General features: G+C 41.0%; 1 protein-coding gene across 2 annotated transcripts; it reads right to left on the bottom strand.

Moving 5' to 3' along the window:
• Positions 1–371: 371 nt before the first annotated feature.
• AGXT2 (alanine--glyoxylate aminotransferase 2) lies at positions 372–14,874 on the bottom strand. 2 transcript variants are annotated; one of them, XM_065047554.1, is made up of 14 exons: positions 14,548–14,695; positions 13,009–13,094; positions 12,482–12,666; positions 12,045–12,168; positions 10,858–10,952; positions 9,628–9,721; positions 8,482–8,575; positions 7,348–7,448; positions 6,153–6,245; positions 5,210–5,342; positions 4,453–4,541; positions 2,843–2,992; positions 2,384–2,482; positions 372–854 (listed from the first exon to the last, which is right to left on the bottom strand). In XM_065047554.1, exons 1-14 carry the CDS (start codon positions 14,606–14,608, stop codon positions 744–746), a joined length of 1,515 nt encoding a protein of 504 aa, XP_064903626.1. In that variant the 5' UTR covers positions 14,609–14,695; the 3' UTR covers positions 372–743. The 2 variants fall into 2 exon arrangements, with proteins under 2 accessions (XP_064903626.1, XP_064903625.1); XM_065047553.1 differs by lacking the exon at positions 13,009–13,094 and having other exon boundaries at positions 14,548–14,874.
• Between the last annotated feature and the right edge of the window lie 2,268 nt (positions 14,875–17,142).

Below are 17,142 nucleotides of genomic sequence, written 5' to 3' on the forward strand. Positions count from 1 at the left end.
AGGGAAGTGGTGGATTCACCATCCCTGGAGATTTTTAAAATGCACATAGACGAGGTTCTTAGGGACATGGCTTAGTACCAGAGTTAGGTTATGGCTGGACTTGATCTCAAGTGCCTCTTCCAACCAAGAAGATTCTGTTAGTGGGCAAAGATTTCAGGAGTGGGGGTAGCAGTGGAAGGCAGTCGGGGATTACCCTGCACTGGTCCCAGCCAGCTCTGCACCAGATCTTCCTCCACCAACACTCAGCCATTTCATGGTGTGTTGTGCTTCTGTGAAAACACATTTAAGAACCAGCAGTAAATGCTGCAGTGCACAGCAGCCCCAGTACCACCCCCAAGGCGACTGTAGATGCTACAGAGTCCAACAACATGTACTTTCTCAAGCAAACTTTATTATTTTCCTATCACTCTTTCTAAAAATGACTAATTTTTATATTACTTTCTTTGATAAAAGATGAATATATGTTTGCCTCTTCATCTGATAGTCAGTTAATCCAATCAGTTTTTTTTATGCTAATGCTAGAATAGGTGTACAGCTAATACATGACACTACTGTAGAACTGAACTGTATGTTTACAAAACAGATTAGAGCCTATTAAACGCTCAATCTATCAGACTATTCTTATGATATTGAACAAGTACTTCAGCTTCGGATTATGATCTTCTTATCCAGCGCAGATCAGTGCGGAGTCTGGTTGACAAGTTATCAGGGGTTCTGTGTGCATCTCATGTAACGAAACAAGTCTATTTTGCAGCTGTTCTTTCCATGTGTCTCTGTAAAGCAGTATGAAATACTTCCACGGCAAAGTCGACATCCTTTTTAGTAATGCACATAGGTGGTTTAATTCTGAATGTCTAAAAACGGGAAAAAAACCGGAAATCCTTAACACTGCATGGAAAAAAATACAGCTTCTAACAGCCCATCCGGGTTAGTGCTCACCTTCTGCCCCCAAAAATCTAACCAGAAGTGTGAAAAATAATATTGTGGGAGAATAGCAGTGTAGGGACTGAGGCTTCTTATAAATGCATTTTGAAGTGGGGCAATTTTGGTCTTGGCTGCATCCAACTCCTCACTTCACTCTTGTGACAAAGCAACTGCCTCCAAAAGAGACCTGACTAGAGTAGGTCACATTTGCATCTCTGTTATTCCAAACAGAGCTAGTATAAAACATTAGATGGGTTTGTACTAAGAAAGAACAGAGACATAAGTGTATCTTCCTTTTTGGCAGCTTTGCCACAGGGAAAAGTAATACCTATGGTGAGTGGCAGCCTTCTGCATTGTGTCAGCTGATTCACTCTTATACTACAGGTTTTTTTTAAGGCTTCTAAGAGAATGTAGTAACAAAGAATCACTAAATGCTAACTTTCATTTAGAGTACTATAGTTTCAATGCATGTTGATCAGAAAGGGTTCTCTGCACAGTTCAACTTGTCAAGAACTTAGGTTCTCAAATCCAAATGTTTGATCTATATTATAATGTTTCCAAGAGTATTTAACTTCCATAAGAATCTTATACTTTCAGTTTAATTTTTTCTGTCATCGTATCCCAGGACTTTATGCAGGAAGAGTGGAATATCGGTCTCTCCCGCCCACAAAATCCAACGGATAAACAGAGAAATTCACAGGTGAACAGCACTCTCATGAGACAGAATCAGATTTTACTGCACTCAGAGCTGCAGCCTGTTACCCATGTTCTTGTCTGTGCCTTGTGGATGAACTGATGAGGCGACAGATGCAGTGTCCTATTTATTTTAGCCATAGTTCATCTATTCAATACTGGAGCTGCTTTCTCTGTCAGAGAGGTTCATCGAACTGACCAGCCCTGGGGCAACTCTCTGCTGTTAATTCTCATGCTGGAAGAAGCTGGTGACACTGTGCCCTGGGTACAGCATGATGCATCCTCCATTGGGGTGGGCTGATGCCCATTCACAGGAGATTTTCACTTTCAGGCTGCATTGCTAAACATGCTATTTATAACATTTGAAATTATCATCCAGTGGAATGCTATCAGCTCTCCAGAATGAAAGAACTGGCAAAACCACACTTGCTCTGTGCTAACAGCTGAGACGATAACCTAAACAGTAGCAAAGACTTAGCAGACCTGAATATTGCCTATTTCTTCTGATTTACACACATTATAGTACATTGCTTTTCTAGGGGAGATCATCCCTCTAAAGGAAAATTGCAAGCTTAGAGTTAGTTCAGCATACTTGAAAGGAAACAAATAGCTCCTGCTGAATTCGTAAATTATGCAAAATTAAACAGAGCTAGTTCCCAAGAGCATATGTTTTCTACTTTATTTACTAAATTAATTTGGCTTGAGGGAAATGACATGTTTTTCACCAGCACAGAAAATAAGCTTTATGTAACCAGAGGTTCAGTACCTGACTGTAGAGTCCTCCTCTGCCGATCAGAATCCCCATGTCTTTACAGTCCTCCCAGATCTGACTGACTTCCTCAGCTGGAAGAGGGCGGCGACTGTCCTAAGGAAAATGAACATTAAACTTCACTTAGGTATTCTAAATTAGTTATATGAAAAAGATGTATATTCCAGTCTCTCTAATAAATCCCATCTCTATCTCTGACTGAAAACATTACCTGCATAACTTATCTGCTTTTTAAGATGAGTTTATGCAATTAAGGTACACAATTCAGTGTTTTCTCAAAGCTTGTGAAATATTTTGAGTGCTGGAATGTCCTGGCTAATTTTTAACCAGAGTTATGTTTTCTCACTTCACTAACTGTTTTTTAATATAAAATGTTCCTATTACTCCAACTGAAATAAAATGTGATAAAGCTTTCAACGACACTGTAAATTGAAGGGAATAAAGTAAATTACTAACCTTATCTGTCACCATTTCTATCCCAATCATAAGTCCCTTGCCACGGACATCTCCAACAATCTCGAATTTATGCCGTAGTTTAGCCAGCTCCAGTAGCATATAAGTTCCCACATCCTCACTGTTTTTTTGTAGACCATCTTCTTCAATAGCCTGGTTAAAATGGTGCACAGTGACAGTTTTGCAGGACAGGCTTCCAGTACAGTTGGTTAATCCCCATTTAGCTTGATGAAACATTATGGTTAGCTCACTTCCTTCCAGAATATGTTCCTTCACTACTACAGTCCTTACATTTTTCTTCTCTTACAGTCCTCAAAAGGCATCAGAGTACAATTGAACATAATATTTTGATGTTGTGGTATTTTTCACCTCTTACTTATTATTCCATAAACATAAACCAGTAATTCCTGCTCAAATGTAGTCATAACTGAAAAATACCTGGCCAATAGGTGTATTTTCAAAATCTTACCAGAAATATTTTAATTATTTCTCCAATATCATGGAAAAAAGGATAATTTGACAAGGCATACCTACGTGTACTAGGCAGCCTTTTAGGAAACAACTTGGGTGTTTTAATTAGATTCATCAACACCATACTTTTTAATCACGATTGGGCTTTTTGGTTACTTACTCTGCTCTCCTTAATCACAGTTCAGACACGCAGCCAGGTATCAGCAATGACATGCACAAACAGCTTTATGAACTTAACATTTGCATTAAGAAAATTCATTAAGAAAATTCATTAAGAAAATCTCTCCTCTCCCTCTCCATCTCCTTGGAATTATTTCAGATCCAGGCTCCAAGGTACTTCAGATCTAAAAAGCCTAAAACAGAGTTTCAGACTTTCTTATTTGTAAACTGTTTTTTCAAAATGTTTTTATTTATATGACCAGCCATCTTATAGAACAGCTTAAAACCTCAAAACACTCAGGAAAGTAACATGAGCAGAAACAGTGTCTGCTGTAATGAAGCGAGATTGAAGGAAAAAGGGTCTGTACACGATCAAGAAAAATTAAATAGTGACCTCCTCCCACTGACTGATTTTCTGCTGGGTAATAAGCAAAACATGTTGCAAATTTTTATATTATCTTTTTCATGAGGGATTTTTTTTTCAAAAGGAATTCTAACCTGAAGTATTTTTAAAAATCTGGTCATTACGGCATTTTAGGCATAAGGTAAAAGTGTGGAGTCCAAACAAGTTTGTTAAGCATGGGTGCCAGAGAATAAATTTGGTTTAGCTGTTTATTTCTGTACTCCTATGAAAGACTTAGCTACAGCTTTTGTTTCTCAAAAATGTTTCCTACTTTTTTATTAACAAAGTAAAGAACATAAGTAAGACAAAGAAAGATGATCCTGAAAACAAAATTAGAGAATTCCTGTTCTTGCTAGAGGGATGGAAATTTTGCAGTGGAACTAACTAGGAGTTTATTTTTTTCTATACATAGGGCATAATGGCTATGTATGTATAATACATGCATATATTTCTGTATTTCATACTGTTATTAAAAAAATCTCCCCCATATAACTCTATAGTAAGAATAAATGTAGAGATTTTTCTTTTTTACTACAAGAAGGAGTGTGGAATATACACATTTATATAACATTATTCCTACATCAAGAACAGCAGCTCCAACTACGCAGGCCAAAGGGCTTCCTCCAAATGTATTAATGTGAAGGTTTTGAGCCAAGGAACTTGCAATCTCTAAAATAAAAAGAACAACACTGATCACTCTTACAGTTGCCTTACATTTGTTATCAGTACTTATCTGCTTTAACTTAACTGTTAAGTTAAATTTGCTGTGCTTCAACCCTGATTCTACTGGAGACCATGCAAGAGAAACATCTTTTTTTTTCGCTACAAGCAGTCTGTGCAAAATGTAATTATTTCCTAAAACTATAGTGTCTAGCAGATGTTAAATCCAGACTCTTTTTAAAAAGTCACACTTCTAACATAGGCTGCCAGTTGTGCCCTTAAACTGACATCTACAAATTTTCTTCACTAGATTTAGCCAGTCATTGTTTGAATCAAGTAGCTGACTAACGTGCTGCAGTACATTGATTAGTTGATTGCAGTTGAGGACTTCCAAGATCTATTACCAGCTCTACCAATGATTCACAAGGTCATCTCTGCTTCAGTTATACAATTAATCCCATTTAAATAAGGCTTTGCTCTGGTATAGCACAGCACTTGGTAGAACAAGTGAGTAATGAGAACGCAATTTGTTTGTCAAAAGATAGATTAAGACAAGGATTATTAATAAAGCTCAGCTGTTAGAACATACATCTCTGCAGTAAGTAATTATTGTACACTATACTTTGTATTTGCTCTATTTTAATCCTTAGTGGAACAGAACACTTCAGATTGTATACCTTTTGTTGTAACAACAGCTGCCATTGGAAAGCCATTACCAATTCCTTTTGCCAAAGTAACAATGTCAGGGACTACATCATGTGTTTGAAATCCCCAGAAATGGCTGCCTGTCCGTCCAAAACCTGTCTGTACCTTTCAAGAGAAAAATCCAGAGAAATTCCCATCACTTTCTAACATAAAACAATATGATTACTTTTTTTCTTGTATTTCTGTTGTTACTGATTTGCATTAAACTGCAACTACATATGGAGTCAGCTCGCATTAGGATCCTTATTCAGATAGCTTTGCACAAAGTACTGTTTATTTTAATGGGGTTTTTCTTTCACATATGAAAGAGATACCATATCACCATGTCTTATGCATGGTGAGATGCATAAATAAGCTGCAGCTTCTATTTCAAAATGGAGAGGAAATGCAGTTGCTTATCACACTTCCAAATTGCAACTCTGTGATTGCTGACTTCTACTGCAATGCTTGAGGTACATATCACTCTCTCTTTCAAGTGTTTGCTACTATTAGCTTTAGCCAAGCAAATTCAGTTTATAAACGTATTCGCAAAGGTACAGCAATCAACTCCCTCTAAAGTCTATGTATGCCAACAACAGTCATAAGAGCAACTGTTACCATGACACACCTCACATCACAGCAGGTATTTATTACCTGCATATTTGTGTAAATTTACTGCTTCCAAATGGTAAGGACCAAGGCCTGCTAACAAAAGTACCTGTGTCTAAAATCAGAATACCACATAGCAGAATAAAGAAAGTAAGACTAGGAGGCTCCAATGCTTGGAAAGATGCACTGTGTTAAATTTAAGTTATGAGATATACAGCATTTCATTTAGATTATTTCCAGGCTTCCAGTTTTCATTCACTTGGATTCCTTTAAGATGACTTTCAGAGCTACCTCAAAGTCTAGAAGTCTTATGTCAAAAGAACTCACTTCATCTGAAACACAAACGCCACCTCTTTCCCGTACTAGCTGATAAGCTTCCTTCAAGAAATTTCTTGGGTACTGAACAACTCCATTAACACCCTGCCAAGACAAAAGAGACAATCTCTTCAGGAACAGACAAGGAAACAGGAGTTCCACCGTTTGACTATGCTACAATAAGAAAAAATGCCAGCAGCCCTCAAGTAATAGTAAACCAACATGTCTCAAGTTTCTGGCTTCAGCAGTGAAACTGCTTTAAAAAGTTCCTGCTCAGGTTAGTTATTCCCATTCCACAAGGCAGTTTGCAGTTCCATTAGTTGTGCTGTTATAAATGTTTAGGAGGCCATACTGTAAACCGGATCACTGTCTGACAGAAGCCATCAAAGATAAGCTGCCAAAACATGTACCTTGAAAACCTCCACACTGAGAAACTCAGGAGCTGTGTGTGATGACAAAGTTAACCAGAGAATTCATGACCCATTTTTCATTAATTGGTTTAAAACACCGTTTCTTCAATTTCTGTTCACCTTTCTACTTTTTATTTGAATTAGCAATTCCACCCTATATCTGGGCTGCAATGGCTTCTTAAGAGTAAAGTATGTAAAGGCTTAGAAGAAAGCAAGAACAGAGAACAGCTCCAATTTTCTCTGAGGTCACAGTTCTCACAATTTTTTTCTTCCCTTTATGGTTCCAAGTCTATATTATCCCTTTTTCCTATTTAAGGACCACATATACAGAAGTTCTGAAATCCGGGTGAAGCACCGAATGAATCCTCTGGGCAGCACTTGCTGGACAACTGCTAAAAACAGAGCAGACAACATGGCTGGGAAGAGGTGGAAGTGGGATTGAGTTAAAGTTTACAGAAACAGTAACGAGAAAGACAACATGAAATTTGGATGAAGATTTTAGAAGCTAAACAATAGCACACTCCATACTCTCTATTTAAATGTAGAAGAAGTGTATATGTTTAATCATGATTCTCTGTATAACTTCATGAGCAAAATTCTAGCTCCACTCAAATCAGTGACAAAAGCTGAAATTTTAAGACAATGTATCAATTCTTTCAAATATTTAAGGTGTTTAAGATATCTAAGAATAATAAAAATAACCAGAAGTCTGTGTTTAAGATGTAGCTAAAAAATATCAGATTTGAGTGTTTCACACTGTTTCTGCTATTACAGTCAAGAAATGGCAAACTACATACTTGAATGGGTTCGGCGATAAATCCAGCTATTGTCTTTGGCACTGAGGTATTCAGAGTATCTTTGAACTGTTCAATGTACTGGTCATTTGCATGACAAACACCTGTATACAGGGGAAATAGTTCAAAGGGAATTTACTTAAAATGACATAAAACTCACTTCAGAACATGAAATTACACATCTAAGCAACAAGTATTATTTGACTGCATGGTAAATGTCATCTCTCAAATACTGAATAAAAGGCTAAGAACTAAAGGAGAGAGTGCTTTATTTTCTCTTAAACCATTTATAGTCTAAGGATTGCCAGTTCCAAAGCGGCAAGGCAAAGCTGTCAGACAATAAAATGTTGCACATTATACAGGTCAGTAAGCTGTAGGTTAGAGAAAGTGTTTGTGAATCACCTTCATTAGCAAAAGGAATAAGCAGACACTTTCTCACGGGTTAATAACATCAGCGTAGGACATAAGGAATTGTTAGTTTAGTGCAGGTATGAGGATTCTGGAGAATACAGCTGCGCACCTGTCTACACTGAAATAAAAAACAGAGCAGTTAGTATGGCTAAAGCTCCCATTCACTAGACAGGGCAAAGCTAAAGAGAAAACATTATGTTATGTATGCATGTTAATTAAAATACTAAGGAACACCTGTTGAAACAGTGGCAAAAATCACTGTAATTGCAGGAGAGGAGCTTTCACATTGTGCTATGTATGGAATGTTTCATCTCATATAAGACTTTTGGCCTACTACTGGCTTCAGGTTATCCTTAGTATTTATATTATTCCAGAACAAAAGCTGGAGAGCTGTCAAAACTTCAGAAACAGCAGAAAACCCCAGTCAGCATTTCTGTTCTTGCAGATGTGCTATACTGAGTTCCCCAGGTTCCAGCGTTGATCATGACAAATGCTGTAAACGGAAGCTAGGATTTTAAGAAGAAATTTGAGAATATGAGGTGTCACCTGCCTAAAACTTTTCCCAGTCACAAGCAGGTGCCTGAGGTTCTCTGCAATATTTTCTTTGGTTGCCCTTGCAAATCCTAATTAGAGGTCTACCTATTCTGAGGAGGTAAATATATGCTATTCCATAGTCCTCTAGTATTCTCTAATCTAAAAGCTAAATACTTTTTGTCATTGACCAACCTTCTGAACAGCTGCATTTTCGAATAGTTTGCACTGGAGAATCTCTACAATGGTTGCCTCCCCATGGACCACGAAAAACATCTGGTAACATTGTCTGTCAAGCATAAGAGAAATAGCTATAGATTTTATGACACCTTTCAAAGAGATGTTTTGATCATGCTTAGGAATGACTACTGAAAAAGACTAAAAAAAAGTCTGTTAGAGCAAAAGAGCATACCTAGTTCAAGTGACCTGTCTGAAGAACATGTGTGGAATAATATCAAACTTCCCCCTCAAGAAATGGTAGAAGAGAGACTTGTTTTGGAAATAAGTTCAGACTATTCCATCAACAGTCACTCAACTGGTGATTTCCTTTGCTTTGTTTTTTTAAGTTAGTCAGCAGTTTTGATCATCTAAGAGTAACAGCAACAATTTGAGTTGCCAGAAATACTTCAATAATCTGAAATATGATAAAAATCCGCACAATACAAGAAGGCAGCCAGATCTAATAGAGTAATTACAGATTGGAAATTGGGAAGTCCAGCATTCTCAACCTGACTACTGACGAAACAGTGCGACTGCAGGCAACACGTATATCGAGCCAGGTTGGGAGGCTGCTGTAAAGAAGCCTTCCTATAGCCAGTGCTATCACTGACACAGATCAGAGCAGCACATGTCAGCTTCTAGCAGACAGAAAGTCATTCCCATCTGCTCAAGGGCAGGGTGATACCGTGTGGCCACTTATCCCCAACGGATCTCCTTAACAGCTACATCTCCTGTCTTACTGAGATGATGGACACTTTCTTTATTCTAGGGGATGACCTACTTCAGACCATCTGAAAGCAGCCTTGCACAGATTTGTCAAAATAAACTAGAGAAAAGGGGTTCTGAGCTTTATTACTTTGCACCTTACACAGACTTTCATGCAAGCACCAAGCATGACTAAAGCACTGTAAATCACAACCACTCGTGTTATGGCTGTTCTGACTCCAAATTAGCATAAAGAGAAGGAAAAGGGACTCAGCCTCTTCTTTTACTTACACAGCAGGAGCAGATACACTGCAGTTTAGTTAGTGGCTTTGAGGATAGAAAATGTACTAATTCTTGACATATTCAAATACACTGTTGGGTTACCCAGGTTATTTTAAAAAATAATAGAAGTCTCACTGTTGAGCAGCCAAAGCCATTGGCAACACCATGCTTATAAAGACCAATAGATGTCAATCCCAGCGCGTATGGGCTGCCTCCATGGTACGCTCCTCTGTGCAAACAAAGAGAGTACATGAACATCACTCATTTCCAAGAAGAGACTGCAGCAATATTAGTTCTGAGAAGGCATGCTTCTGAGATACAAAATATTGGGGAAAATGTGCATTGTTACCCTCAAAACAAGAAGATTCCTACTGACATTTTTTGCTCTGGTTTTGGAAGATCCATGACTGCAAACCTGCATTGGTTTCCTGAAATCTCAAATATTAAAATTGTGAGGTAATGTTTGCAAGAAGAGAACAATGACTGGAACCAACAGCAATTCAGACAGTGCCTCATGAAGTTCTGCTGTAGCACCTGAGCCCTACAAAGCAAACATCTCTGTTCCATGAATCCTGGGAACTGCTGCACTCTCCAACAGATGCTGCCAATTGTTAAACTACATGGTGGTTTGCTGACAGTTTTGTACAGAAAGCAAAAGTTCATTAATGAGAATATACAAGATAGATGGGTACCAAATGTTCTGCTGAATAGAATAACAGAACAATAGAGCTTTTCATAAGAAGGCCTTTTATTCTAGTATTTGAGGCTGCCTGGGATGCACAGGAAGAACAACTGCTTACACTGGTGCTTACAAAGCACTCTTCCCTGCACCACCTCTGTTGTCAGGCCAGAAGAGCTGTTTGTGTACCTGTACAGTGAACTATGGCTCAGGGATCTGGCGGAAAAATACAGCAGCAAAACAAACCAACCAAAAAATCCTTCCAACAGGCTAGCTTTCAGCCAGAGCAGTTCCCTGCTGCGGTTCACTGCACTGCCATGCCAGAAGTACCTTTGTACCCTCACAAAGAGGGGCACTGCAAGGGTGGAATGAAGGAATAAAGTAGCAATTGCTGAAGCCAGCTCTGGCCCTGAACAAAGATCCACCAAAGCACATGCTGAACATGGAGACTAGATCCTTTTCTAAGTAACAAAAGCAAAAATTTCATGTTGTGCCTTGTATGCAAACTAGTCCCAATATACTGTATCAAATCTTCAGCTCCTCTTTTACTCCTCTTTGTCAAATAAAATAATTTTATAGTGTTCTCTTCAATAGATCTGGGGCTAAAGAGTTCTCTATTATTTCTTGCTTGAGGTAAAGAGAGACTGACCACACAAAGGAGTTTTGTAAATATCTGTCACCATTACCTGAAACAGACGAAGTCGAAGTTACGAGTATATAGCCTTGCCATGAACATCGCCAAATCGTTGGCTTCTGACCCACTGTTTGTTAGATAAACCACCTACAGAAGAATGCTTAGGATCAACACAGCGCACAACCACCACCTCCTTGTTCAGCATTGGACCATGTCATTTAGTAAGGTTATGAGCTACAACCTATCACTACCACAAGGTGACTTCATAATAATAAAGCTAATATTGTTCATACACTCCAGATGAAAACTATGACCAAGACAATCTACTCAGGGAGAGTACAGAAAATCTTTAGGAGTCGGAGTCTCCAGGTTTTCCTAAGAATGGAACAGTAATTGAGAGAAAAATGAAAGTGCCCGGGTCAAACTGAGCATGACTGAATAGAGACATACTTCACACAGGTAAAAAGGGCTGTACGGTGCCCCTGAATGTTAGTTACTAGGAATGACATACACAGACATGACCATGGAAGAGAGCAGTTAAGCAGAGCTTGCTATTGGGAACAAATTTCTGAATACAGGTTCTCAGAGGTGAAAACTGCTCAAATTCTAGTGTCACTGCTGTTTAAGTTAATTTTCAGAAGTGACTGAGATTCTCCACTGCTTAAACTATGCAGATGCTTTATATTTTTTTCAACTCTTCTTCCATTTTTAAGATTCTAATAGCTTCACACTCTTCGACTAACCTAGTTTCATTTTATGACCAGCTTATTTTACCTGAAAGCAAACACAATATTTTTCTTACTTTTTCTTGGTATACGAAACATGACATTTATGTGGTTTATTTATTTAAATATCAGTAAACCTCACCATGTTACTGTCAAATATTTTTCACTCTTAATTTCCATGAGCAAGCAAACTAAGGCTGGCTACATATAAGAATAGGTCACATCTTAGTTTCTTCAGTGATTTTTAAGATGGTAATGCCCCTTCATAGTGCCAACTGGAAGGACAGAACCCACAGAACCACAACTTGGGATATTATGCTTGTCTACATCTGGGTCTAAAGAAAAGGCTTTGAGGACTCTTTATCTGACAGGCTGAAGTCTCCACACAGGTTTTCTGTGCACAGATATCATGGCTCTCATTTATTAAATAAATACTTTTATATTCAATATTTCTTATAAACAGATTCCTCTCCTCCCCCTTCATCAGCCCCTCTTCCTGCCAGAAGCAAAGTACCTTAAGTGGATCTGGAAAAAGAGAAGTTAGCTTTTCAGCATATTCTTGGATTGACGGGTGCATGTAGATATTAGTGGTATGCCACAGGCGAGCAAGCTGTTTCTGGGTAGCCATAGTTACCTTCCTGCATGTAGCACAAGAAGAGACAAAGGTATTCAGTTCAACACAGGTGTGCACACATACATAGACACACCTACCTGCTGCTAATTCTGAAAATACAGACACTGCACCATTTTCCAGGGGGATTAAGATACAGACGAAAAGAACAAATTATTCAAAATGTAGTGGAAATTGACCTTAATGTAAGACATACATGAACATTTAGTGAATTACATCCTAGTTTTAGGCTCACAGTGCCACAGATTAACAAAGAACAAAACCAACATAAGTATCTCTTGTTGTATTTTACAGTATAAATCAAACAGTACCAAACTTACGGGTGACAGTGACCAACACTGACAGTGACAATTCCAGCAAAGAGATCAAGGTATCTTTGTCCTTTGTAATCAAACAACCACTGCATATGTCCTTGATGCAGCAACAATGGCTTCTTGTAATACATTCGCAGTGAAGGAGAAATACTTTGTTCACGAATCTTCTGCATACGTTCATACGAATAGGACTGAGTGGAATAAAAAAGTCAGTATACATTTATGTTTTCTGAAGAGATTTTAACAAATTCTGCCACACAGAGGGTTCTACAAACCTTTGAAACTCAGCTTTTAAAATAAGATCGCTGTTCTGCACTCTTCCTTAGAGTTTTTCAAATCAACAATTCAGTCATAATTTATAGAATTGCCACAGGGATACATCTGTATGTTATATCCTGATTATAACATATCGGGGTTTTCACTAAACAAACAAATTTTATAATAATGTTTAATGCACTGACTAGCAGATGAGCGTATCACTCATACCTAGTAATGAAGTCTTACTTAAATTCAGCATGATATGTATGACTTACTTTGTATTTTTCAGGTACAAAATCACAAGGAGGCATTTTTGCTTGTGTGGAGAGAGTTGTTTTCCATTTCTGCTGCCTAAAGGCAACTACAAAATAGTAAAAGATTTATCAAATGCTTATCAAAGTGCACAGCTGAGTTTCTCAATAAGCTCGTTTATAGAACACAGAAGCCACAGTCAAAACAAGGTATGTGTTTTGGGTTGGGTTTGTTTTTTGCCTTTTTTGTTGTTGTTGGTCGTGGTGGGTTTTTTTTTTGTTTGGGTTTTTTTGTTTGCTTTTGTTTTGTTTTGTTTTTTTTCCTGAGATCTTCTTTTGGGAAAAAATAATCAAGTATCATACATTTTCAAATGCAAAATACATGTCAATTTAAAAATAAGGGGGCTTCTCTCTTATCTGCTAAAAGTGAACTTTCAGTTTCACATAGACTTTGACAGAAGAAGATGTAAAAAAAAAACCCTAATACAAATTGTTATATCTGGAACAGCAGGAGCAGGAATCCTCTACAAAGGCATGAGCCAGGGGCCCAGGATGATGCTGCACAGGTGGTGCTCTCGGGGACCAGGGAACAGTCCCAATAGACCTGAAGAAGGTGGGCAAAGCAGGGTCCTCTGAGAGTGCCCCACCTAAGTAGAGGAGATGAATCAGGTCCCGAGGTGCAGCCGGGTAGTCCAGTCAAGAGCAGCAGGGCTGGAGACAAGGCTACAGCAGAGGTGCCAGGTCCATCCAGGAGCCAGGACCAGGGGCTGAATGGTGGCAAGGCTGCCAGCAGTTGCAGTCACAGGCAGATGCTCAGGGTGAGGCTGCTCAGGGCCCTGACAACTCCCGCTGCAATGTGCTGTCCTTCCAAAACCCTAAAAACATCACACTGCCCTACCTTCCATCTAACTGGAAGTGTCATTGAGCAGGCAGCACAAAAGTTATCATTTAAATACGTTAACTTTCCACATCCCTAACACGATCTGCTGAGAACGACAGATCTATTTTTAAATGTCTAACATTTTAAACAATTTCTAAAACACATTAAAATGTAAATGAATGAAGAATAAATTTTCCTGAAATAAATGACATGTACTGTCAATTGCTTTACAACCACTTACAGCACATCAATAATTAATCACCAACAGGAGTCCAGTCTCAAAAATATTAATTAAAACCCGTAAGTTAGAGAAGTTCTGCCTTCAAATCACTTTCACAGGGATCTACAGCTATACTGAAGGTGTTTCTTTCCTCCATGTGCAAACACGGTGCCGCAAACCCAACTTCCCCCGAGCGGTCTCGCAGGGAGACACGCTCCCCACTCCTCAGGCCTCCCCCGTCCAGCCCGGCCCGCCCAGGCCCCCGGGCTCCGTGCACAGCAGCCGCTCCAGCCGACCCCGGCGGACCGAGCGCCACGGCGGGAGCCGCCCGCTCAGCCCCTCATGGCCCCGGGGAGCGCCCACCTGGGCAACCGCGGCTGCCCCGTGCCGCCGGGCCTCGGACAGACCCTGCGCCCGCCTCCGGCACAGCCGGGCCGCCTCCCTTGAGGCGCCGGCCCCTTACCGCTGCCCAGCCGGCGGCCGCACCCGCGCCCGCGCAGCAGCCGCCCGATCGCTCCCGCCATGCCGGTCGGTATCGGAGCAGCGCGGGGCGGGCCCCGCGGGCACAGCCCTCGCCCCGCCCCCCGGGGCGCCTCCGCACGTGCCAGCGGGAGAGACCGTTACTGCGGCCTCGAGGGCAGCGGCCGTTGGCTGCAACGGCTTCGGGTGCTCTAAGGCTCGGTCCGAAGAACAGTATGTGCCTCAACACTGCCATCAGGGACTTGGAGAGGTACCAAGGAACAAATGGCCTGGGAGAAACAACTGTGTGGTACATGGCGTCTCCAATACCTGGGACTACAAGTAACAACCAAGATAGGGCTGTAGAGCTGCTGTCCAGAAGATGGATTTCAGCTGCTGCCCCAGCCAAACTTGCTGCACCTCCGCCTTGTTACTAAGGCCAATGGAGAGGCGCATGCACAGAGGCTCATAGAGGGTCTTGAGGTTACCCAGCGGACATGAGAGGGAGGAAGTAAGAGACTCCTGAACGTGGGGCGGCGCAGGCGCAGACAAGTTTTGGCAAGTGAAGTGGGGACTTTTTGGGCCTGCACAGTTAAGTCTGGATTGTGAAATGAAGGCAGAGGTTGGCTTCAATCCATGGGAGAGAGGAGGTGTGACGTGCTGTTGCTTGGCATGAAAGACGGTTCCTAACCAAACCTTGCTGAGATCTCCCCACCAAAAGACCACGGATCACCCTTATGGGGAAAGGCTGAGGGAGCTGGCTCTCTTTAGCTTGGAGGAGACTGAGGGGTGACCTTATTAATGTTTATAAATATGTAAAGGGTGAGTGTCATGAGGATGGAGCCAGGCTCTTCTTGGTGACAGCCAATGATAACACAAGGGGCAATGGATACAAACTGGAACACAAGAGGTTCCACTTAAATATGAGGAGAAGCTTCTTTGCGGTGAGGGTGCCAGAGCACTGGAACAGGCTGCCCAGGGGGGTTGTGGAGTCTGCTTCTCTGGAGACATTCAAAACCTGCCTGGACACATTCCTGTGTAACCTCATCTAGGTGTTCCTGCTCCAGCAGGGGGATTGGACTAGGTGATCTTTCGAGGTCCCTTCGAATCCCTAACATTGTGTGATTCTGTGATCACGACGGAGGACCGGCGGGATGCTGTTCGGGACCTGGGACCATAGGGACGCCTTTGAACCCATGATGGTAGCTATAATCCTCTTCCTTCCCTTTTTTCTTTCCTTTTTCTCCACTTTCTCTATTGCGTGCCCCTTCATGGGCAAAATAATGAAGTTACACTGTTTGATTGAATTAGAACCCCCTGGCATTTTGGTCGCCTTAATTTTGCACTTCAAGATCAAGGTAAATGAACCATCATGAGTCCACCGAATGGACTGTGACAGGTGCCCACGGCTGTATCCTGGCGCTGGCAGGTTAGCTTTGGTGTAACCCAATTCTGTCCCACCTTGAGCTGTTTTCTGGTGAAGTTTGGCCATGTGCCAAGTAAAGAAGTGGCTGTGGAGGAGTTTTGTCCTTATGGAATGGTGACTGATGCGCTCCCGAGTGGGGCATGACAGGCTGTGTGTGAGGCAGAGCAGCCATGCAAAGCCACATCAGGAGAAAAAAAAAAAAAACAAAACAGAAGGAGGTTTTATCTTTTAAATACAGCCAGGTGGGTGAAGAGAAACTGAAAGAGGTTACGAAAGGGATAACTGATGACCCATTTATTTTCTTCCTCGGAAGACAGTTCTAGCACAACCTCCTACAAGGATGGGAAAAGTGTGAAGCTCTCTCTTGCCCTCCTCAATTACCTTTCAGTTCCTCATAATATGAAAAGAAGAATTGTGGCGGCGTTCCATAGAATGGTACTTGGCATATACCGTAACTAGTCACACACTGTAACTAGTCACAATTGCCAGTGAAAGATATTTCACAATGATTTTGGTGGCCATAGCTGTTTCTAAGGCAGAAGGCTGCCTATGTCACCTGCCCTGAGGGGCAGCCCCAGTTTTGCAGGAAAACTGCCTGCTCTTTCTGCAATGGGTCCTCACAGAACCTGAGGTAATGGCAGGATGACATGCCAGGGGAGGTTTAGGCTGGACATTAGGAAAAGGTTCTTCCCCCAGAGGGTGGTGGAGCACTGGAACAGGCTCCCCAGGGAGGTGTCACAGCTCCAAACCTGACAGTGTTCAAGGAGAGACCAGACAACACCCTCAGACACATGGTGTGAGCTGTGGGGTTGTTGTGTACAGGGACAGGAGTTGGACTCAGTGATTCTTGTGGATCACTTCCAACTCAGGACATTCTGTGATTCTATGGCTCGGAGATTTGTACTTTCAACTAACCAGGGCAGTGCTTACATACCTTAGTACTGCCAAATGCTCAACCTTTCTCAATTGAACTTTACTTTTACTAACTTGAAATCCCTGAATTTCAGTGATTGTGTTCATCAATGCAAAGAGCCATAAAGTAGCATGAGTACAAAAGTTGTGACCTGGTCCATAAACCATCTGTGTTAACTGTTTCACTTGCTCAGTGCATGCAAAGTGGATTAAACAGATCTGTCATGGGGCCTTCTATATGCAGAACAGTGGGAGCCTGTC

This window comes from Columba livia, chromosome Z (genome assembly GCF_036013475.1).
Source record: "Columba livia isolate bColLiv1 breed racing homer chromosome Z, bColLiv1.pat.W.v2, whole genome shotgun sequence".
In the NCBI taxonomy this organism is placed as follows: domain Eukaryota; kingdom Metazoa; phylum Chordata; class Aves; order Columbiformes; family Columbidae; genus Columba; species Columba livia.

Bases quoted from the DNA above. Each gene is read 5' to 3' on its own strand.
- AGXT2 (XM_065047553.1), bottom strand. From the start codon at position 14,859: ATGTACCACACAGTTGTTTCTCCCAGGCCATTTGTTCCTTGGTACCTC. The intron at 12,169-12,481 runs GTAAGTTTGGTA...TGCTACATGCAG, and splicing joins AGTGTTGGTCACTGTCACCC to GAAGGTAACTATGGCTACCC. The intron at 4,542-5,209 runs GTATACAATCTG...TTTTTATTTTAG, and splicing joins AGCTGTTGTTACAACAAAAG to AGATTGCAAGTTCCTTGGCT.